This window comes from Propithecus coquereli, unplaced genomic scaffold (genome assembly GCF_000956105.1).
Source record: "Propithecus coquereli isolate 6110/MARCELLA unplaced genomic scaffold, Pcoq_1.0 Scaffold32, whole genome shotgun sequence".
NCBI classification, from domain to species: Eukaryota; Metazoa; Chordata; class Mammalia; order Primates; family Indriidae; genus Propithecus; species Propithecus coquereli.
The window spans coordinates 6,736,599-6,760,422 of record NW_012148841.1 but is presented as its reverse complement, the minus strand read 5'-3'; the positions used below and the strand labels follow the sequence as shown (position 1 = coordinate 6,760,422).

At 46.2% G+C, this 23,824-nt stretch overlaps 1 protein-coding gene across 2 annotated transcripts in view; it reads right to left on the bottom strand.

Annotated features, from left to right (window-relative positions):
- The window catches only part of CDHR3 (cadherin-related family member 3), a 55,831-nt gene extending 36,583 nt beyond the window's left edge, over positions 1–19,248 (bottom strand). The window contains exons 1-4 of one of the 2 annotated variants that reach the window (XM_012650311.1): positions 19,095–19,248; positions 9,824–10,026; positions 3,934–4,099; positions 3,137–3,234 (exon numbers count right to left, since the gene is read on the bottom strand). In XM_012650311.1, coding sequence (XP_012505765.1) covers positions 3,137–3,234; positions 3,934–4,099; positions 9,824–10,026; positions 19,095–19,140 — 513 coding nt within the window. In that variant the 5' untranslated portion in view covers positions 19,141–19,248. The remainder of the gene's footprint in view (positions 1–3,136; positions 3,235–3,933; positions 4,100–9,823; positions 10,027–19,094) is intronic. The other variant, XM_012650312.1, reaches the window with a different exon arrangement.
- Positions 19,249–23,824: the final 4,576 nt, after the last annotated feature.

Genomic DNA, 23,824 nt, shown 5'->3' with positions numbered 1-23,824 from the left:
TCTCCTTTCTACTTTTACAGATCATTTATCCCCATATAGTACCCCCAAGCATCCAGAATAAAATGTCTAAGTACAAAGGCCACAGTTTGTGACTTCCTGCATTGTTGTTACCCTTTTCTAGTCTGGGAAAGGTTCCTTCCAGATCGTGTTCGCTGCTCCTGCGGCGGGATGTTGCCTTTCTGTACAGCTGTTAGTTCCAGCACAGGTGTTGAATCCTTCATTGACACTTTCTGCTCCAACTTTGAATGCCCCCTCCCCAAACAGCCCCTAAACTCACTGCAGAAGCCACAGTTCCAGCCACCGGGTCCCAGCCCCTGCAGCTGCTCTCAGAACCCTTTGCATGGCACTGCATTTTTTCTGAAGTGAGCAACACCTGCTGCAGTTGCTTCCCACCTGGGCTGTTTCCCTTCATCTGAAAGGGCAACAACCTGATCTATGAGGTGTTTTTAAAGGGGCCATGACCTTATTCGGTCTGCACAGTTTAGAGAGATATATTAAAAATGGAGATTTAAAAATAAATATATATTTGTCTTCACAACTGAGATTCCTTCCACTTTGCCCCCACTGCCTCTTGTACAAACTTTACAGTAACTATCATATTGAATTATAGTTATTTAATGTATGCACGTGTCAGAGATCGGAACCCGACACCCCAAAATATGGCATGTTGGCAATTGATAAAACCTCAGAAGCAAGGTCACTCTGATTTTCTTCCAACTTTCTTCCCTGAAGCATGATCATAAAGGAATTCTCTGACCTACCTTGCCTGAAAGTAGGTCATAAGACCCTCATTCCAGAGGGGTCCTGCCCTATACCTAGAAGCCAAGAAGAATCTGAATAAACAGGCCTTGCTAAGTTCCCCCCAGTTTATCACCAAAAGATCATGCCCCCTTTTTGTCCAACCATACTTCTACACAACTGCCCATTCTTCCTTGAACCTAAGCATAAAAATACAATTTTTCCTGGGTGTTTGCATCTTCATTTCTGAAGCCTTCTGGGTCATGTAAAAACTTTGGTTAAATAAATTTGTTAGGCCTTTCTCTTGATAATCTGTCTTTTGTTAGAGGGGTGTCGGCTGTAAACCTTGCAGCACGTGAGGAAACGATATTACTTGTTTCCTCTACACATGAATGTCTCCCATCCAGACTGTGTATTTCTTAAGGTCAATATGTCCTACTCCTCTCTGTATCCAAAGTATCTAATAGAATTCATATAGTGAATTCTGAGTAAATGTTGAAATGAACTAAATACCTAAGTGAGGGACTGTACTTGGGGTTGCTGACCTAATCTCCATTTAGGACCCCTTTTCCCCTGGTCACCATCAAACAACAGTGGCCACAGAACACAGTCCTGGCCGGTGAGATGTGGCAAAAGTCCTCTGGGTAGGGCTTCCAAGAGAATTTTTGTTTTCCTGCCAAAAAAGGGACAGACTGGGCCTGCCCACTTTCCGTTCCTACTTCCTTCTTTCTTCTTCCTGCATGGAACTCAGAAGTGAAGCCTGGCAGTGTAGCAGCCATCTTGTAATCATGAGGTGAGAAAAAGAGGACAAAACCAACACACGTGCTCTGGATGGAAGAGCAGAAACATAGGAAGAGCCCAGGCTTCTGATGGTAGTAGCAGCTACACCAGTGCTCAACTGCCTGCCTGCCTCTAGACATCTTGTTATAGAAGAAAAAGAAATCCCATATCTATCACTGGGGTTAAGTTGTACGTTATTTGCAGACAAACACATTTCCTAACTGGCATCACAAGAATGTTATGAAAAAGTATGCATTTAAAGCACCTAGTATTGCTCTTAGCACATAGTAGACACCCATAGTGAATGACTATGCAAACACTTGTGATATCCATGTAAATATTGACATGAATGAATCTCGAATGAATGAGTGAATGAATTAATGAATTTTTGTTTGCACAGAAGGATCATCTTCTAATAAAAACAGACTATTCCTTTACTTTAAATCATTTCCAATAATCTTATAATAGCTTTGTTTCAGACCCTGTAGACTATATATATTGGTCCTGGAGTTTATTCCCAAGGCTTACTTCCTCCTGTTAGAAAAAGCAGCCCTGTTGAAGCCACAAATCATGCAACAAACAGTAGAAACAGCCTCCTGGTGTTACCAATTCCCTGAGTGTCATATTTCAAGGATTCTCTTCTCTGTTAGGCAGAGTTGACGGGCGTGTTGCCTGCTCCAAGGTTAGTCTGGTGGGATTTGCTTCAGTTTTTTCTCTCCAACCCGGGTTCCCCAGCTGCTGTGTACACACGGGGTGTGCTGGTGGGCAGAGCCAGGACCTGAGGCATCCATGCCTGGGACAAGATAAGAGGCTTCCCCTGAGGGTTGGTGGTTACAATAGCCCCACGGATAGTTCCATTAAGGAAACTGGTTAGAATGGGAGCGAAGAGGCCAGGTGCAGTGGCTCACGCTTGTAATCCTAGCATTCTGGGAAGCTGGCAGGAGGATCCCTTGGTCTCAGGAGTTCAAGACCAGCCTGAGCAAGAGCAAGACCCCCATCTCTACAAAAAAAATTGAAAAATTAGCTGGGTGTGGTGGTGCCCACCTGTAGTCCCAGCCACAGGCAGGAGGATCCCTTGAGCCCAGGAGTTTGAGGTTACAATGAGCTAAGATGACATTTTTTAAACTTGGTTCAAAGTAGCTTGGCTTTATCTCTTGAGAAAGATACGTTAATGCCTGGCTCTGGGGTATACAATTTATTCTTACTTTCAAAATAATATAGGTGGATTTTTATCAGCTTAGATTTTAAAAATATTGAGCAGTTATGATATGCCCAGCACCGTGCAAAGTGGTTTTATATGCATTATCTATTTAATACTCACAATCCCTCTCCTATGGTAGGTGCTGTTATTCTTCCTATTTTACAGATGAAGAAATCAAAGTTCAGAGAGGACACGAACTTGCCCCAGATCACGCAGAGCCACAAATCCCACCTGGAGTGTCTGTCTCCAGAGCCGGCTTACCCATTCCAGCCATCCCTGTACTCTGTGCTTTGGACGTGGACAGCATAGTCCCCGATTGCCACTGCCCAAACCTGCCCTGCCAAGACTCGGGACACGAGGCTCCTGTGTCAAAGCCAGCACGGACAAGCACCTCTTCAGTATGACAAGGACACTTACGCCGAGGGGTGTGTTTCGGCTTGTGTCTTCTGGATCAAAGGCTTCAACCTGGTAAATGAATCCAGGGTTCACTCCTTCTACTACGTAGAGGTCTAGACCTACACCAGTGTCCAAAGTGGAATAAGGAACATTTTATTAGAGAAAGCAAATAGGGAATTCCAAAATCAGGGTAGCTGTACTCAACCAAAGGGAGCCAAGTGTGTTGGTATCATGGGAAGCAATAATAAAAGCCATGAGTAAGACAATGGCCAACTTTCCATTTATGGGAACTCATAAAGTGCTAGGGTTGGACTGAAATGATAGACTTGGGCGTTTTCAGTATAGGGATGGTGTTCCAAGCCATGAGCTTGGGTGAGATCATGTAGGAAGCTACTCCATGCTCTGGCCCCTTATGTTGTCCCTGTTCTGTGCAGACACAAACCACCCTCAAGGAGTCAGAGCCCACGGGGAGAATGAATGAGTCAGTCAATGACCACAGCACACATGGCTGGGCCTATGATGGGCTCAGCCCAGGTTCCTTCAGAATGATTCACCTGAGGTCTCTGGACCTCTGTTTCCTCCCTAGCACTGGAGGGGGCCACATGAAACCATGGAAGTGAAGGGCTTTGCAAAGCATTGGACATGATTATTGGGAGTGCTGAGCTGGAGGACATTTCATTTATTCCCTGCTCATTAAGCAGCTGCCTTTTCCAGGGAAACAGATGCTTGTTTATTTACTTTTTCTGTTTTTCTCTGTTCCCCAGGGCCCTCCCTGATGCCACCGTCTGGGCCCCAGTGCACACCCTGCTGTATTTTACCTTGTGCCAAGTTGCCTTGAAACTGAGGTGGCTCGTTCACATCTGTTACCTGGACAGTCAGGACCTGCAGGTCTGTGACACCAACGTCATCCTTAACATAAATCTGCAAGTCAAATATGTTTGGTCCTGTTTCAAAATCTAGTTGTTCCTTCCCAGTGGTGACAACCTACAACAAAATGCAGAATTGTTAGTAGCCACGGGAAAGAAGATCTGTTTTGTATGCATGCATTTTGCGAAGGGATTATTTCTAGGAAGGAAGCGACCAGCATCCTGGAGACCATCTTCCATTCACCGTCCTCCCAGCACAAGCCCTACGCCACTGCCCTGAAGGGACTGCATGGGGTGCTGCTTTTTGCAGGAAAGAAACATGTTCAGGAGACATCCTTGTGCAGTTGGCTGGAGATGGAATTGCAAAACTTGTCCCTACCTGGGGCTAGCCTCCTAGGCAAGTCCCTCGGCTACCCTGGATATAGTTGGATTTTCTCATTGCTAAGAAAGGATGCTGTGCTTCCCTGGGATTGCTAAATTACTCCATTCTAATTTTCCCAAGGCCACGTCCAAGAATGAACAGGAGAAGAAGGATACATCTGCATAAATAAGGAATGATATTTACTTAATCAACAGACTGTTCACTTTTTTATGCCTTTCCACATATTCTTTCATTGTCAGGAGGTTTCGTCCTCTGCACTGTAAGTATTTTGGAGACACCAAGAACCAAGGCCACAGAGGCATCGCCAGAATCTAGAGCTGTTGACAGCAGGAACACTGGTGGCCCCTGGTGGGAAGGTCCTGCTGAAGCTACCTAGAGGCCAGCCTGTGACCTCTCACATCTGTAGACACCTCCACCGCCACCAACTTAGCCTCTGGAACCTGCCGAAGGCCCAGAGCCCTTAGGGACATCAAGGACTAAATCTCATATATGTCCTCGATTATGCTAAGAGACCCTTTTGGTTATTAATACGACTGGGCCAGGTGGTGAGACATCCAGCTTTCTGCAGTGAAGAGAGCATGTGTCTCCAGACCCATTTCCAGCACTGAACTTCTGAGTGACCTTGAGAAAATCACCTTACCTTTCCTGATCTTGTCTTCATGTGATTGTAATTAGGAAAATTATTCTTGCCCTAGTTAAACAGCTGAAGTATAATACAAGTTATTCTAACAAAAAGCTAGGTCAGGGTACTAAAATCAGGGGGAGAAAAGTCCACTGTGAGGTGTGTGTAGTTGGAGAAGGCTTCGTGGAGGAGGTGGTAGGTGTCGTTTGCCTTTGCAAGTTCTAGATCGGTTAAGAGACGAGAAGACAGCCACAGACGTGCATGAGTACACGCAGTGGAGGGAGAAAGTGTGGAAGACGGTTGAGCAGAGAAAGAGGTGGTCTTGTGCCTACCTAGTAGACAGGGTCGGCCTGGAAGCCACATGAAGGGAGGTGGCCCAGTCTCCATGCTTCGCACATGACAGGTAAGAGGCAGCATGACACAGGGGTTAAGAGCGTAGACCCTGGAGCCAGACTGACTGGCTTCCAGGCCCAGCCTTCTCATGACTTAACATTTCTGTGCCTCAGTTTTCCCATCTGTAAAATGGGGGTAATAACACCTTCTTTATAGGGTTGTTGTGAGGATTAAATGAGCTAATCTGTGGAAAATACTTAGAACACTGCCTGGCACTGAGCAAGCACTCTGCAAATGGTGACTTCTGTTACCACTAGGCAGTCAAGAACTGTTTAAGGAATGGATGTCCACCAGAGCAGTGGACTTCAGGTGAGATGGTCTACTCTGTTTCCTGATTGAGACCTTAGCTTCCTACTAAGCCTGGAGCCCCCTCCTGCAAGGATAGATCCTTTACCTCAATATTACCAATTGCCAGCCCCTTCTCCTTGGGAACTAGCTCTAACACCCTAGAGAAAGGAAATAGAACAGTCCAAAAAATGGCCCAAAAATGTTATATCTTGAAGCAAAAGAATTGGGTTGCTATCAACAAAAATAGAAAAATTGTTTTTGTTGCTGTTGTCACCAGTATTCATTAAATGGGGTACACCAGACTCTTGCCAAGCCTTCTTGGGAAGTATTTCATTTCATCATCACCATGACCCTAGGTTGGTAAAACTTCCCTCATTTCACGTATAAGGAGACTAACTGGGACAGGGAAGGGAAGGAACTCGCCTGAGGTCACAGCGGGAGTGGTGGAGCCTTGGTTTTGCTGCGGGCGGGCAATCTGGCCTCAGAGTTTGGGTGAAAGACAGTTAAGTCTGGCCTTAGGTGAGTTAAGTTTGAGGTTGTTCAGGACAAGACTGAGCAAATTAGCACAGTGCTCCGGGCAGTAGATGGGAAAAGAGGGGACTTAGGCTCCAAGATGGGCAGGTGAAAGAGGGGCAGACACCGGCCTGCACAGGACCTTGGAGAGCGCCTCTCTTCGTGGCTGCTGGGCCGCACAGGCCCACACTCTTCCCCGATTCTCAGAGCTTCCTCCCCGGTGCTCTGAGGGGGCAACTGAGGCTCTGACATCTCTCTTGCTGGGCGGTACCGACCAGTGTGGGGGCGATGAACAAGCATGCTTGGGGCCAGCCTGCCTGATCGCAGCTCTCACGTCTGCCCTCTCCTACTGTGCGAACTTGGGTGACTTGCTCGACCTCTCCGCGCCTCGGTGTTCCCACCCTTGACATTCAAAGAGTAAGAGTGACAGTAAACCACTTCATAGTGTTGTTTGGGAGTTGAATAAATGAATTCACACAGTGTTTAGGGGAATTCCTGGCATATGGTAAATCCTCTGTGAATATGAGTTATTATCATCATCACTATTATTAATCCTCCTCCTCACCACCACCACCCCCAAAGTCTTAGCAGCTGTGTTCCAAAGCCTGGCCTCTTGCATGATATGGAGCCCACCCTCGGAAAGCACAACGGATTCGCAAGGCCAACAGTGACCTGACCTCTGGGCCAGAGGCCCTATAACCTCATCTCTAGACTTGTCGTCGAGCAGAATGTCAAGGCTACCCAAGAAGGAGCCAGGTTGTGCCACAGATACTGTCATGTTCGGAAGGCAGCAGGAGTGGCTCTTGTGAGCAGTTTGCGTTGAACAGTAGGATCTTCTTGGAGGGGTGGTTCATAATGTTGGGCAGTTTCTGGGAAGAAGCAACCAATTCTTTTATTTATTTATTTATTTATTTATTTATTTATTTAGATAAGGTCTCACTCTGTCAGCCAGGCTGGAGGGCAATGGCATGATTACATCTCACTGCAGCCTCGAACTCCTAGACTCAAGTGATCCTCCCACCTCAGCCTCACAAGTAGCTAGAACTATAGGTATGTGCCACCACACACTGCTAATTTAAAAAAATTTTTTTAGAGACAGGGTCTTGCTATGTTGCCCAGGCTAGTATCGAACTCCTGGACTCAAGTGATCCTCCCATCTTGGCCTCCCAAAGTGCTAGGATTACAGGCATGAGCCACCATACTCAGCCAACAACCAATTCTTTTTCTTTTTCTTTTTTTAGGCACCTAGGTAGCCTCGACCAAAAACCAATTCTTAAGAATAGCTTTGGGATTGTGAAACTGTGGCCCGTCCCAGTACCAACACAGGATTCTGGGCAGCTGTGTGCTGTGGTCTCAGGAGAACACAGGACTGGGACAATACACCAAACACTTGAGCCTAGATTAGTCGAGCGGCTAAGACAGGATGGAATTCTTCCTTGATTGACAGCCCTGCTCGAATCACATGAAGTGTGGGAAGGGCAGGTCCCGTGAAGAAAGATCTGGGAGCTCACCAAAACCGCAATAGACGTGCACGGCAATAAGGAAAAAGAGCCTGGGATTGGAAATAAGAAGACCTGAGTTAAGTTCTTATTTCATCTTTTGTGGCTATGTGGACAAATCTCTCAATCTCTCTGTATCTTATATCTAAAACAGAAATAAAAAATTCAAATAGTGATAATATTAGTGTTAGCTGTAACAAACAGGAGATCAGGTATGTGTGTGTGCTTAGGAACCACTATGCAAATTCGAAGGAACACATCATCATCATCGTCAAAGGCAGCGCACCATCGAGGCTGGGAATGAGATCTCCCTGGTGGAAACAACCCAAATCCCCGTTGATTGACGAATGGATGAGCCAAATGTGTGTGTCCATACAGTGAAATATTATTCAGCCATAAAAAGGAATGAAGTGCTGATACAGGCGACATGGGCGACGCCTGAAACTTTATGCTAAGTGAAAGAATCCAGTCACTAAAGACCACACAGCATACAATCCATTCATATGAAATGTCCAGAACAGGCAAACCCATAAAGACAGAAAGTAGATTTTTGGTTGCCAGGGACTAGAGGGATGAAGGAATAGGGGAGCAGTTGCTAATGGATACAGGATTTTGCTTTGGGGTGATGAAAGTGTTCTAAAATTAGATTGTGGTGATAGCTGCACAACTCTGTGAACACACTAAAAACCACAGAATTATACGATTTAAACAGGTGGATTATATATGCTCTATGAATTATATATCAATAAAGCCTGTTTTTAAAAATGAGAGCTTTGAAGCTATACTGTCTGGGTTCTAAGCTCAGCTACCAGCTAGCTGAGCAACCCAGGGCAAATTGCTTAACCTCTCTGTGCTTCATTTTCCCCATGGGTGAGAAGATACAATCCTCGTGATTGGAAGAGTATAAGAGCAAAGACATGCAAAGTCCTTCCGTCCAGCATAGGCGAGGTGCTCTGTAAGGGCAAGCATTCGGCAGGGCTGATAGGAGATGAGCAGCAGTTGTGAAGACAAGCCTGATGTCAAGGGAGTAGGCAGACAGCACGGTTAAGTCACAGAACCAGCATCTGGGGTCCAGGAATGTCAACCAGATGCCGAGATGGAGACTGACTGAGTGTGTGCTCCTCGCATACCTGAGGGCCCACCTTGGGGTGACGAGAATACCAGACGCTGGGGCTCTGGCCGCAAGTTGTGGGTTCCTCGGGACTCCCCTAGGGTCCAGATATGCACACTTTGTAAAAGCTCCCATAGTGACTGTAACGATGAGCCAGGTTTAAGAACAACTAGTATGAACCTCAGCAAAGCAGAGAGCCGAGACCAAGCAGGCCTGAGCCCACTGGGCCCAAGGACCCGGGGGATGGCAGGTGGGACAGTGCAGGGCTGGTGATAACCGCAGGAGGTTCCTAGGCCAGGTGAGGAAGGGGCGGGGGTGGGGGATACCAAAGTATAGGTAGGTCCAGACACCTGGACCCCGAAGACATGCTTAGAAGACTTCTGAGGTTACCAGCAGAAAACATGCAATGAGCGGGTTTGTCCTTTCTGTGGGGAAGGGACAACTTTGGAAAAGACTCAAATGACAAGAAAACAGAGCAGTGGTGGCATGGCTCTGGAATGTCCATGATCAAGTCTGAATTATCCAAGAGGAAACATTCAGACAGAAGGGCTGGACATTTAGACTTATATTTTTATTAAAGGATTCCAGTCTTCCTTTAAATGTCTCCTCTTAGATTTCCTTCTGAAAAGTCACAGAATTGCAGAAAGGCAAAGTCACCAGACAAAAGTTCGTGAGGGCATGGCTCTGAAGGAGCCAAGTTACCCGCCCCCCGCCCCCGCCGGAAGGCTTTGGTACTGAAAACACACCTAACACCTGTGAGGGTTGTTGGTAATGAGAAACAGGCTTCTATTTGTGACAAACTGAGCATAAATAACATTCACGTGGACGGTACTAAGTGGGAAAGGCCCAGAGACTACAAGTGCATCTAGCACAGAGGGCTCTGGGATGCCTCAAACAGGACTCCTGGATCTTATAAGAAGGAAGATTAAACCAGGGACAGGGGAGGAATCATCACTGATCTAGAATCCCATCCACCCCATTCACAGGACCACATCTTTGCAGACAACTCTCGCAGAAGGTAAGAGACTGCTTACCTCAAAGTCAGTTCCTGACAGCCGATTGACCCTGAAGGCTTCAGTGAGGGGACTTGAGTTGATTATCAGGGGAAACCCGGGGATCACAGGTGACAACGATGCTGATAAATTTACAGAAAACTTGTGCACTGAAGTCTCAGGTGGAGAATTCTCTGCCACGTTGCCTGTAGCAGGTAAGTGGGTTAGGTAGAGCGCCTCTCGCCCTGTGGATTTAAAAAGGATGCAAAACCACATGAACACCGAGCCTTCTGCTGGGAACAAGGACTCAACAGCTTGGTCTGTGGCTTCAATTCGTGGCTCAGGGCAACGAGGGGACCTGGTCACTCCCCAAGAAGAAACGCTCCTGCCAAGTGCTGAAAATGGACATGTGAGATCTTCTAGGGGCCAAGAAAACAGACACCACCAAACGACCACACAATCTGCTTCTGTCTCTCAGTAAATAAAGCTGCTGTCTTTTCCTGTCTCCTGCTTCCGTTCTCTTTTCTCCCAGGCTTTGTGAAGAGCCAGGGAAAGAGAAATGTGACACCTTAGGAGACAGACGCCCACTCAAAGGACCTAGTCTGGTAGTGACATCCTCTCTCTTGCAAGGGCCCAGCAGTTTACAAGAGTTTGTTTTGCTTCCCTGCGTCAGTGTTAGATCCAGGAGGTCCTCTGAAATTGGGTGTGCATGACAGGAGAATTCCAAAGTCATGGTCGGGCCGGGCGCGGTGGCTCACGCCTGTAATCCTAGCTCTCTGGGAGGCCGAGGCAGGCGGATTGTTTGAGCTCAGGAGTTCGAAACCAGCCTGAGCAAGAGCGAGACCCCGTCTCTACTAAAAATACAAAGAAATTAATTGGACAACTAAAAATACATAGAAAAAATTAGCCAGGCATGGTGGCGCATGCCTGTAGTCCCAGCTACTCGGGAGGCTGAGGCAGGAGGATCGCTTGAGCCCAGGAGTTTGAGGTTGCTGTGAGCTAGGCCGACGCCATGGCACTCTAGCCCGGGAAACACAGTGAGACTCTGTCTCAAAAAAAAAAAAAAAAAAAAAAAAAGTCATGGTCGATCTCCCCGCGCCCATTAGCAATCTAAAGGACAATTATTTGCTATTATCGAACACTACGGGCATCCTGTGGAAAATCAGTCAGTATTTCTTGGTTGATAAATTAACTCCCGTTTCACAGAGGAGGAAATAGGAGACTCAGAGAGGGCACAGAGAGGGCCTTGGGCTGCATTACAGACAGGGAATTTTACAATTTAAGAAGTGTGTTTCTTCCAGGAAAGCCCTGGGACCGTTCTAAGGTCTCCAGGACACACAGCAAGCCTTTGTTAGTGCGGAGGACAGCAACAGGCCATGTTTTCTCATGCTTCTATAATGATGGTTACCGTAGTGGATTCAATAGTGTCCCCCAAAAGATTCACGGTCACCAAGAATGGCAGAAGTTACCTTATTCGGAAATAGAGTCTTTGCAGGTGTAGTTGAGAGGAGTTCACACTGGATTGGGGTGGCCCAAAATCCTGCCACTGGCGTCCTCATAAGAAGACAGGACACACACAAAGAGAAAAAGGCCATGAAATAACAGACACAGAGATTGGAGAGATGCAGCTACAAGCCAAGGAATGGCACGACCACCAGAAGATAGCAGGGAGGCAGGGAGCATATTTCCCCTCAGAGCCTCCAGAAGGAACCAACCCTGCCATTACCTTGATTTCAGACTTCTGGTCTCCTGAACTGTGAGAGAATGAATTTCTGTTGTTTTAAGCCACCCAATTGTGGTAATTTGTTATGGCAACCCTAGGAAACTAATACTATGACCATTTATCCAATGTTTCAAGTAAGTGCATAACGTAAAATCCTTTCTTTCATTTACTCTTCAAACAACCCTCTCAGATTGGTATCAGTGACATCATTTTACAGATGAGGAAACTGAGCTGAAAGAAACACAGCAAATAGTAGATAACAGAGCCACGACTGACACGGAGGCCCTCCTTCCTAGCCAGCTTCCCTCCTTCCTAGCCATCTTCCCCCCTTCCTAGCCAGCTTCCCAATCTTGGCCACCATCAGCCACTGGGGACAAAAAACCTGGAATAGCAGGAGGTGCAAGGGTGGATAGGAACAGCAGGGGGACCTGTCCTACTGAAAGGCATAAAATTTCTAGAAACAAACAGGCCATTCTAGGAGGATATTTTTATTTCAGTTAGGGTGGAAGTGCAGAAGAGTACACAGAAACGTGGGAAAAATTGAAATATAAGCACATTCACTGACACAAGCTTTTATAAGTCTAAAATCACCTTATTTTGTTTAGAGACTAAAATGCATAATGCATAAGGTATTGTTGCTCGCAGAATTATCAAGTTTTACGGACAAGGACTGTGCAAGGACTCAGAAGTATCAAAACCGCTGAAGTTTTGGATGATGTGAATAGGAATAGATTTTCTTATTCTATTAAAATTGACTTTAATATTATAGCATTTTTGTGGTTAAAAACCGGGAGCACAGGCCTGGCACGGTGGCTCACGCCTGTAATCCTAGCTCTCTGGGAGGCCGAGGCGGGCGGATTGTTTGAGCTCAGGAGTTCGAAACCAGCCTGAGCAAGAGCGAGACCCCGTCTCTACTAAAAATACAAAGAAATTAATTGGACAACTAAAAACATATAGAAAAAACTAGCCGGGCATGGTGGCGCATGCCTATAGTCCCAGCTACTCGGGAGGCTGAGGCAGGAGGATTGCTTGAGCCCAGGAGTTTGAGGTTGCTGTGAGCTAAGACCACGCCACGGCACTCTAGCCCGTGCAACACAGTGAGACTCTGTCTCAAAAAAAAAAAAAAAAAAAACCGGGAGCACAATAGCATGCTTGGAATATTTAGAGATGAAAAACCTCTCCAAAATAGTTTTTGGAAATGAACATAACAATTCATGGTTTCGATGGGTCAGGTGTTGTAGGCACACTTCCGTTCAGGTGTTCTCTCCCCACGAGTGACAGTCACCCCACCAGACAGTCACCCTGCCCTGTTCACGAGAGTGTTTCCTCACCGGAGAGCCATACACGAAATGAAAGGTTGGCAGTTTGCCTCACAGGACCCCACCTTCTCACCCGTACTCTTCCCCTCGCTCTCCCCGCCTCCCCAGGGACTTGTGCCCCTCCAGTCAAGAAGCAAAGATAAAGATCGCACTTGCTATGTTTTTCTCAAGAGTAGCCTGGCGTAAGGTAGTGCCCATCCCAAATGAATAGACTAAAGTAACCACTTGCATTTACCAAGCACCTCCTCGCCAGGCATTGCACTAGCTGCTTCATCACACTCGCTGCCAGCACAATCCTACAATGTAGGTATTGCTGTCACCGTGTCACACACCTGAGATCATACGCTCAGCCAGTGGCCGTGGTGGGCGCTGGCTGGCTGCATCTGGATCTTTTAGGTAACAGACTGCACAGCCTGCTGCAGGCAGGCAGTTGCTCCATGCCTGTCACACGACCATGCATGTGTGATGCATCATGGTTAGCTAGGACCTGGGGACACTGCAGCTACATGGCTCTGGGGGCTGGTAAGAAATCGGACCTTGTACCCAGATGTTGGATCTGGATGATGTGATCTGTAAGAGGCGGTTTGGGGAACAATGTAAAGAATTGTGCTAGAGTATGAGCTGGACGTGGGCACAGGGCTTTCCACAGCCTCACCCTGAACGGGCAGATCACGGTGGCCCCCAACCTTGGTGTATCTCTTTTGGGGAACTGGGGAGTCTAGAGAAGCCGTGCTCCCCAAATATTGCCTGCTGACAGCTCCTGGTTTGCTCTGCAGGGAGTGTATCCATTGATTTTTTGAATTGATCTGTAACTTTGATAAGACTTGGGTCTGAGAGACCAATTCCGAGAAAGATCCAGCATTCCAATCCAAGGCATTTGACTCCTGGGACAGCTCCGTGCCGCCTCCTTAATTTATAGAGCTTCTCATAGTCCTCCTTGAATGGTCATATTTTGGGGAGATAGTTTGGAAGAAGTGGATGTATCCAGTGCCCCTCAAGAAAATCGCATTGGGAGCTGCCTGCTCCATCTATGGCTGAAGCCAGACTGTCCTTAGAGATGGCCTTTCTGCTGAGAGTCTTGCTGGAAATGTTCTACTCTTCTTCTGGTGGCCTCTCCTCACAGGGTAGTGCCATGTGTGCCAGGGCCATGCTACTGAATCCTAAAAACTTTAAAACAGACACCCTGGAGGTACTGATAAGAAAGGCAGCCAACGTGGGCTCTCCTGATGTTAGTTCAATACCCTGTTCCTCCAGCTTCCTTGCTATTAAAAAAGGAGTAGTAATAGTAGTAGTAGCAGTAGCAGCAGCAATAATAATAAGTGGCTGGGTCACACCCTAAAAATAAAGCAATTAATAAAATACAATATTCACAAAATGTTCAACCCATTTGCTATACAGATGAGTTTAAGTGATGTGCCCAAAAGCACCCAGCTGATCAGCGGCAGAGGGAAGGCTAGAGGCCCATGGTGGCTCTCCCTAAGACACTGTGTGATTTCCTTCCAAGGCTGGTCTTCCAGGCTTTCTTGGTGGTCTGAGTGCCAGAGAGCAAGAAGGAGGCTTTAATCGAATTTGACTTACACATACATCTTAATTAAGAATTAAATTAGAATTGCTTGGAGCATACACTTTGGAAAAGAAAAAGCAAGCAAAAGATTTATTATCAGTCACCGAGCCCACTGACACATCTTGCCTGTGGTTGAGAACTGGATACATGATGTGCTCACTGGTTTCCCTTGAATCACTGCCTTTCCAGCAATGGACCAGTGGAGCCTGCTCTGGCAATCCTGTGTTGGGATAATTGAGGCCTCCCCAGCCTCAGTTAGAGGGGAGGAAGCTGGCCACCCTGGGCCTCTGACCCCTAAAGTGGTGATGTGGGTCCAGGTTGTGGGTGATGCCATCTGCTTGACCTTATAGCTCTGCTTTCAGTACACAGACAGGACCCACCTGAGACATCACTCAGTAAATACTTCTTCACTCTCTCTAGTACCTAATCAGACCAGTAATGAAAGAAATCAGTGTTGAGAAAAGAGCAAGGCATCTGGCATTAGAGCCCTTGCTTCAAGCTTTAGCTTTGCCATTACTTGACTGTGTGACTTTGGGTGGGTCCCTTGACTTCTTTGGGGATCCCTGCCAACTCCATCTCTCAGGGCTGAGGTGCTACATTAACAGTGGCTGTTAAATGGGGTTCTATTGTTAAAGAAGACTCACAGGATCTAAATGACAATGCTTACAAATCTAGTTTTATTATAGAAAAAAGGTATAGTATAGCAACAAAATTAAAGTAAGGACGTGCATGACAGCTGAAGGTGGCCTCATGGCAAGAGCTCTGCAGAGGCCAAGTGCAGGCTCTTGTTGTCCTCTTTTCTCTAAAGGATGGCAGGATGCACTTACTTGGATTGAGACCCACCAACATATGCACAAATACCTTGGAACCATGGAATCTCTGCTGGAATTTTTTTTTTCTCTCTCTTTTTTTCCTTTTTGTTATAGGCACGTTCTTGCTACATAACCAGCCTCAACAGTAAAGCCCATCGAGGTCCACATGGAGACCAGGTGCAAATCATCAATCTCACTGTTACCAATAAGAAATGCTTACAAGCTGGTATAAACCATTTGGAAACTTCTAAGACCCATGGTTAGAAAGCAACACTATTAATCAGCAAGTTTCATGCAGGAACTTTAGCAAGACAACTCAGGCTAATACCAAGCCTACAGGAACTCACTCTCACAGCACAGGTACCATATAAGAAAATGCATATACTTGATAAACTATAAAGCATTATCAATGTTGTTTTGGTATATGCAATATCTTCCTATTTCTTTAATTTCCACAATGTATACCTTTTAATGTTCATGTGGATCTTCCAGCTCCCAGGGAACCCTTCTTTCATTAAACATCTGGCATTTTTCATTTCCATGAGAATAACACAAAAGCTAGTTCCCTGGAGGCTGTCTCAAAACATAGATAGTTTCTGTATACAGTGGATTTAAATATACCTTTGCGAGGTCCTGCATCTTCTGGGAATTGCACAGGATCCTTTGGTGCTGATGAAGCCAGAAAACTATTTTGTCTCAACTCTTTTCCACTGGCACAGTTGAGAGATTTGTCTAGTTTATGTTCTTGAGGGGCCTTCCTTTGTAAGTCATTGTTGGAATGGGACACTGTGCCGTCCCAAAGAGAAACTCATTTTCCTCATCTTCATAAGAGGTGAGAGGATGGTAGCTAATCTAAATGTCAATATTAAGCAGGAAGATCTAAAGCCCTGCATTTGGAGAGTATCAGTAAATGTGGGGGTTGGGGGCAAACCACACTAGACTCAAAGAGGGATGATGATCAACAAATATTTATTGGATACCCTCTATGTATGTCACACTCAGGGATAAGAGAGCAACAGGAGATATGAAGCTTATTATTGCAGGGCTGACATTCTAGTTGAGGAGACAGAACAGACACATAACAGATGAATTACGGTATGATAACTCTTGTTACTTTTGGCCGAGCACTTGTTAGGCATTGTATTAAGCTCTTGGTACATAGTCCATGTGCAGGCAAGAGGAGCTACCGGGTGCAACAGGAAGAGGGCTCATCAAGAGCTAGATCAATCTAGGAAGGCTCCATGGAGGAGGTGGGGCTTGAGTTGGGCCTTGAAGGAAACATAGGAGTTAGACCAAATGAAAGGAAAGAGGATATTGTGAATATGTTACTTTATTTGAGATTATTGCGGTGATGTCTGCTTCCAACACCCTGAAAGCAGGTGCTAATGTGGCTGCTCCCACTAGAATCCTCTGTAAGTCTGGTGTTGGAGAGTAAGGGTAATGATCAGGTTCTCAGACACAAAAGAGGGTGAGAGAGAAACAGTCTGCATCACAGCAGCCCTTCTGAAAAATAGGATTTGACCTATGGAAGCAAAAGCATGGTACAGCGCATGGTCTTTTGGGGAAGGAGAGATTCGAATGTGATTTTTTTTTTTTTTAAATAAGAAATCTCAAGTATTTCTTGCAAACCTTTGGGATGTGTTTCCTTCACACATCTGATGATAAAGTTCCAAATGATAATGTTCAGTATGAGAAATCGGGTTCTTCCTACCCTCACTCTTTCCCCAATGACAATAAGTGTCACCTCAACTCAAATGATTATGGCCCTAAAAGCCCACATTTCTGGGACAAATCTCAAACGTCTACCTCAAGTGAGAGTCTGAACTGTTCAAGGCCCACTTCATATTGACAGTTCCTTCTGCCAAGTCTAAAAGTCCAAGATGGAAGAGGGCTCAATATAAGGAAACCCAGTTATTTACTTCTCTTATTAGCTGATCAAAGAGGAAAATCAAATGGTCATTTCCATAGATCTGCACAAAGCATTTGATTTAAAAATCCATTTTGACTTAGAAATACTCTAAATAATATAAGAATAAAAGCTGCTGCCTCTTTAACATATAAAACATTTGTCTCTCACACCAAAAGCTACCATCATGTTTAATGGTGCTAAAGGAAAAAACTCAAACTCTGTAAAATATTAATAATGTAAAGAGGTTTATTCTGAGCTGAATATAAGTGGCCAATGGTCCAGGGAGCCATACCTAAGAAACCTTGAGTAAGAGGTCCTGAGGCGGTCAGGTTATAGTTTGGTTTTATACATTTTAGGGAGACAGGAATTGCAGGTAAAATAATAAATCAACACATAGAAGGTATACATTGAATTGGCCTGAAAAGGCAGGGCATCTCTAAGGTGTGGGGGGTGGGGGTAGGACTTACAGGTTATAGATGGGTTCAAAGATTCTTTTCTTGTAATTGGTTAAAGAAATAAAGCTTTGTCTAAAGATTTGGAGTCAGTAGAAAGGAATGCTTGAGTTAAGATAAAGGGGTCTGTTCATCAGCGAACAAGCCACAATATACTCAAAGTGATCTGTTAAGCAAATTGATGGCCTGAAGGTACGATTTAACCTTTGCCTTGCATAGCCTTGGGTGCAGTTTGCAATTAGTCTAAACTCCAAAAGGGAGGGGGCATAAGGAGGCATGTCTGACCTCCCTTTCCTTTATGGCCGGAACGCAGTTTGAGGTTTTTCTGGCCAAGAGGGAGTCTGTTCAGTTGGTGGGGGGCTTAAGATTTGATTTTTAGTTTACAACGGGAAACAAGCCAGGAACGTACACTCTTATCATTATTTAACAATGCTCAGAAGGCATAGGCCTGGCAATTAGATAAGAGAAAGAAATAGAAGGTATAGGAATAGGAGAGGAAGAATATAAATGTTCATTCTTTCTAAAACACATGTGAATCAACTGAAAAATCACGGCAAATAATAAGATAATTTGTTAACAAACTTCCATACATCATACAATAATCAATTAAAAGATACAAGGGAAGAAAAGATTCCATTTATGAGTGTAAAAAAAGAAAAAGTAAAAGAAAGAACTAGAAGTAACCACAATCAGAATGTGCAAAATCTATATGAAGAAAACTTTAAAATACTCCTGAAGAAAACAAATGAAGACTTGAACAAGTATCTAGAACTCTGTTCTTGGATTAGGAAGACTCAACATCATAAATAATAACCACCAACACGTACTAAGCATTTACTATGTACCAGACGTTCCTCTAAGGATTTTACCACATAACTCATCAAAGATGTAAATTGTCTGTAAATTAATCTGCAAATTTAACAAAATTCAATTCCATGCATTATGCATATATTACCTATTCAAAAATAAAATTTAATTTAAAAAGCTCAATTTCAATAATTCAAGCTGACAACATTAAAAAGATCTAAGATTCTTGATGCTCTTGAATGAGGAAGAGGCATGTAAGAATCACTAGGTTGAACTTTTGGCCCTTCTTTCAGAAGGCATCTGCTTTGCACAAGACAAAGACGATAGCCCATCAGTGCCTCAGTTTCCCTGCAGGATAACTTGCCAACCTTAGGTTGCTCCACAAGGCTCCAGAGAAGGTCCAGAATCTCCAGAAAGGCTGACTTGACACACACACAAAGTTCTGCTATGAAAGTTGTTTTCCCAGCCTGAGACTGGGAAAGAGTTCCAGTGCAAGCCAGTTAACACAAGAGGGAAAGTGACGTCTACACAAAGATTAAACTGTGGCTCTTTCAGCATCCCTCTTCTCCAGGGTACCCCTAATGGCCCCCCAAGGCTCACTGCAGATGAGCCCATAGTTGAGCGAGGCCTCCTAGAGGCAATTCCCTCTTTGGGGACATTGCCATACAATGGTATTGTGCAAACCATGGAGGCCAAGCAAGGTTCCAAAGCAAAGTGGACTTCCTACCTGACAGGGCGCCCAGGAGAACGAGGAGGGTGACTGCTTCCTGCATACTTGATGGTTCACGTCTGTGTGTGCTTCCAGCACATTCTCCAGGACCTGAATCCCACCTCACACCCCAGGCTTATTCCAGATGCTACTCAGCTTCCCTTCCTGGTTTGGTTGCCATGCAAGAACTCAAACAGAGGCTTGGATGGTAACTAAGGGAGACACTAAACACCACAGAACTGTTTGTTCTTTGATTACCTGCTTCTGTGACTGTGTGGTACTCAAGAGGCCAACCGGGCAGTCCTGGTCAGCTCCGTGTGCATCTTAAATGTCCATATTCACTGTGTGTCTCAACAGAGGGGTCCAAAGGAGGAGTCAAACGAGCAAAGAAAGAGGTGAGACGACTGTAACAGCCGGACATGCGAGAAGTACACCCACAATGGTCTCAGTCGTCCTGTATCCAGGCTCGTTGTCATTCCCGGAAGCAGGGGAAGTGGGGATTTCTGCTGTCCTGAATTGATGAGTTGGACTCAGGCTTGGGAACCAACTGGCTCTTGTTCTAAAGAGAAGAGCCAAGAGCTGGGACTAGACCCCTCCTCGAGGCTGACTCGTGGTAGTAGACCCTGCCCTTTGACTCCGGTCCTGCAGGAAGCCTGTGGAGGAAGATTATGGGAGTCTGAGTCTTCTGTCCACTGGGGAGGGAGACAGCCCATCCCTCAAGGCAGGTGCTGGCTTTCATGAAGCTTTTATGCCCCACACAACCCTGCGCCAGGGCACAAGGCATGGCATGTGGGCGAACCCGGGCTGGGGTCTAGCCTGCACTCAGGAAAAGGGCAACGGCAGGGCAGAGGGAGGGTGGCAGTGGAGCAGCCTGTCCCCCTCCGTGGTGCAGTAAGAGCAACGGTGGACACAGTGGAAGGCAGCTGGATGTGGACCATGGCTCCCATTCCTCTGCCTGCTGGGGGAGGGGCCCAGCAGCCCAGGACTGGTGGCAGGAATGGAGTGAGGGGCTGAAGGGCTAGCCAGAACCTCCCTGTCAGGACATGAGCAGTGGGGAGACCCCACAGGCGCTCTGAAAACCACACATGTGCCCCACAAGCGCACCAGCTTTGAGCACCTGCTATGCGCAGGTCACCACTGGCCAGCTGGTCAGTGTAAGCCAGAGGACCCGGAAGGAGCCTTAGCGGGAGACAGCAACAGGGCAGCTACACAGACACCACCCTCTCCCACTCCCTCCTCTCCCTCTGTCCTGTCCACGCCAGGTGGAGAGGAAGGAGCAGCTCTAGCCAGCCACACCACCCAGCCCCCAACGCTGAGCCTCAGCCCCAGCCTCAGGGGACGGAGGTGGCAGGAGAAGTTGAGTTTTGAGACAGAAGCTTTAAACTGTGGAGGACTAGGAATGTGACAAGAAAGCAAGATGTTGAGGGGCAAGAAAGGGAAATTTAACAGAGGCAGCTGAAAACAGTGAATGGAGAAAAAATAAAACCATCTCAGTTCACACTCACTGAGTGGAGACTGCTAAGTAAGCTGGTTACGGCCCTTCCAGGCAGAGGAAGCCAAGGCTCAGAGAGCATGGACTTGCCCCAGCCCAAGCAGCCTGTCAGTGTTCCCTGCTTCCCTCCCTCCACACCTCACAACATCCTTGCAGCCTCCAAGCACCTCCCGCTGCTTCCTGTCCTGGGTTATAGCCCCCACCCTGGCCTGCTGCCCTTGCCTCTGGCCCACAGAAACTGTCAGGTTAATTTCCCCAAAGTACAATTTTCATCATTCACTTTCCTGTGCAAAATAACAATCAACCTATAAACAGAAGGAAGGGTAGTAAGATTCGGAACATTAGTCTATAGGTTTCTGTCTGAAGTAGGTAGATGGTAACAAATGGAGTTTTGCTGTGTGACCTCAGGCAAATTACCTAACCTTTCAGAATCTCAGTTCCACTCACTTCTATAAATCAGGGAAAAGAATCCCTGCCTTGCAGTATTATCACATGCAGCACAAGAGATGATGAAGTGAAAAAAACTGGCCCGTACTATGTGCTCTAACAAGACTATTTTTTCCTAATAGGACAGCTAGATGACCACGGGAAGGGCTGAAACGTAGTAGGTACTCAACATACATTGGCTGAATAAAAAAAGCAATAAACAACAGTTGCCAAGTTACCAATTCTCACCTCTCCATTTTTCCTGTCATATTAGTTACCGTAAATAATCCATTTCATTATGCATAATTAAAGCTGAAGTGATGGCCCAGATTAAGTTATGGAAAACGTCAGAATAATTAAACCTTTGAGTTAAAGAAATTCACATCTGTTTAATTTTCAGCCTGACTACACAGTGTTTTTCATGTTGTCCTGGTTGCACCAGGATGGTGTAAGTCTCCCCTCCCACCCGTCCCTGGTTCCAGGGAGCATGCGGGTTGTATTTCAGAATTTGTTGTGGGTATTTTCTCCTGTAATCACAGCTTCTGTTTTCAGCCCCAAGGTTGCTTCTGCCATTGCCAAGGGCTGTTGCCTGTTGTCAGTTCCCGTCTCCCCCCGAAAGCACGTGGTCCCAGCTGGGCCAGAATCGCACAGAGGGTGAACAGGCTCTGAGGTCCCTTATTCTCTTGTCCCCTTCCTTCTGGCATGCCGAGCCGTCCGGGTTCTACGAGGTCTCAGCCGGGTGGATGAAGGGGGCAGCGCTGAGGCAAGGCCAGGTTCGCTGCGGCAGGCTCTCGTGCAGCTTCACGTGCAAGGCCTGGGAGCCTTCCCTACATCCTATCTGGCAGCGGTGAGCCAGGCCCTTAAAGTATTTTAAGGGGCTTCCCTGGAAACCAGCCACTGCAAGTGTCTAATTTGCTAGCTGAAGAGTTGTATTCCAAACATTTCTTGACTTGGAACTTGGAACACGAATTCCTACGAATGGATGGTTAGTGACCTACAAACCGTAGGACGTACAATCATGTGCTGCACAACAACATTTCAGCCAATGACAGACCACATACATGATGGTGGCCAGATAAGATTATAACGGAGCAGAAAAATTTCTATCGCCTAGTAACGTCGTAGCACAACGCATTACTCATGTGTTTGTGGTGACGCTGGTGTAAACAAACCTACTGTGCTGTCAGTCAAAAAAGTCAAGCGCATGCATCACGTATAGTACGTAATACTTGATAATGATAACAAATGACTATGTCAGTGGTTTATGTGTTTACTTTTTATCATCATTTCAGAGTGTACTCCTACTTATTAAAAAAAAAAAGTCAACTGTGAAACAGCCTCAGGCAGGTCCTTCAGGAGGTGTTCCAGAAGAAGGCCTTGTTATCTTAGGAGATGACAGCCATGTGTGTTATTGCCCCTGGAGACCTTCCAGTGGGACAAGGTGTGGAGGTGGAAGACAGTGATATCGCTGATCCTGACCCTGTGTTGGCCTAGGCTACTGTGTGTGTTTGTGTCTTAGATTTCAACAAAAAAGTTTTTAAAAATTGGTAAAAAAGTAAAAATTGTTAACAATAGGGAAAGGCTTACAGTATAAGGATATAAAGAAAATATTTTTGTACAGTTGTATAATGTGTTTGTTTTAAGTGTTATTACAAGAGTCAAAAAATATTTAAAGTTTATAAAGTAAAAAAGGTACAGTAAACTCATGTTAATTTATTATTGAAGAAATAAAAATATTTTCCATAAATTTAGTGTAACCTAAGTGTTCATGCAGTCTGCGGCAGCGAACGGTGATGTTCTGGGCCTTTGCATCGCTCAGCCCTCACTGGCTCACCCAGAGCCACTTCCAGTCCCGCAAGCTCCATTCATGGGAAGTGCCCTGTACAGGTGTACCTTTTTTTATCTTTCATACCATATTTTTACTGTACTTTTCTACGTGTAGATACGTTTAGATGCACGAATACTTACCATTGTGTAACCATCGCCTACAGCGTTCAGCACAGTGACACGCTGTGCAGGTTTTTGTGTCCTAGGCCGCACCATCTGGGTGTGTGTAAGTACACTCTGTGATGTTTGCGGAACGACGAAATCACCTGACAATGCATTTCTCAGAACGTCTCCCCGTCATAAGCGACATGTGACTGCACGTGAAACACTGCGGACTTAAGAAGAGATAGAGAAGCGCTGCTGTGACCTGCGATGGCTCCTTTAGCGGCCCGGTGGGCACTGGTGGGATGGGCCGCGAGCCCCGTCACCTCTGTGTCTGTGAGGCAGTTCTGGTCACAGTTCCCACTCGTTCAGCGCTGGAACTACGGCTTCCAGGAATCCAAACCCTAGGGCAGGACACCCCGGTTCCACCATTCAAGCACCCGACCTGCCAGGACCCCTTGGGGAGGGCACTCGGGGCAGGCCCAAGCTCACGGCGATGGCACAAAGCTGCGTGCAGGAATGGAAACACGCTGCCCCCGTCTTGTCCCTGTGGGCCATGCTTTGGCACTGCACTTCGGCGATTCTCTTACACATCTGTCTCCAGCCAGGCTTGGCAAGTTTTCCAGGCCAGTGATACTTCTTGGCAGCTTTGCATCCTAATTGCTTCACATTTAACACTGCACCAGAGGCATAGTGAGTGCTCACAAAATTATGGAATTTCTGGATTTAGTTTATGCTCCCTTCCCCTGTGCCATCCTCTCCTACCACTCCACCCCAAATTCCCACCCAGTGACAGGCCTTCAGCTCTTGCAGGGAGGGAAATAAAGTCCCACAGCCCTCCTGGTTCCCGCACCCAGGAACGCATTCCCCGACTGGCCCTGAGGACCCACTGGCAGGGCCC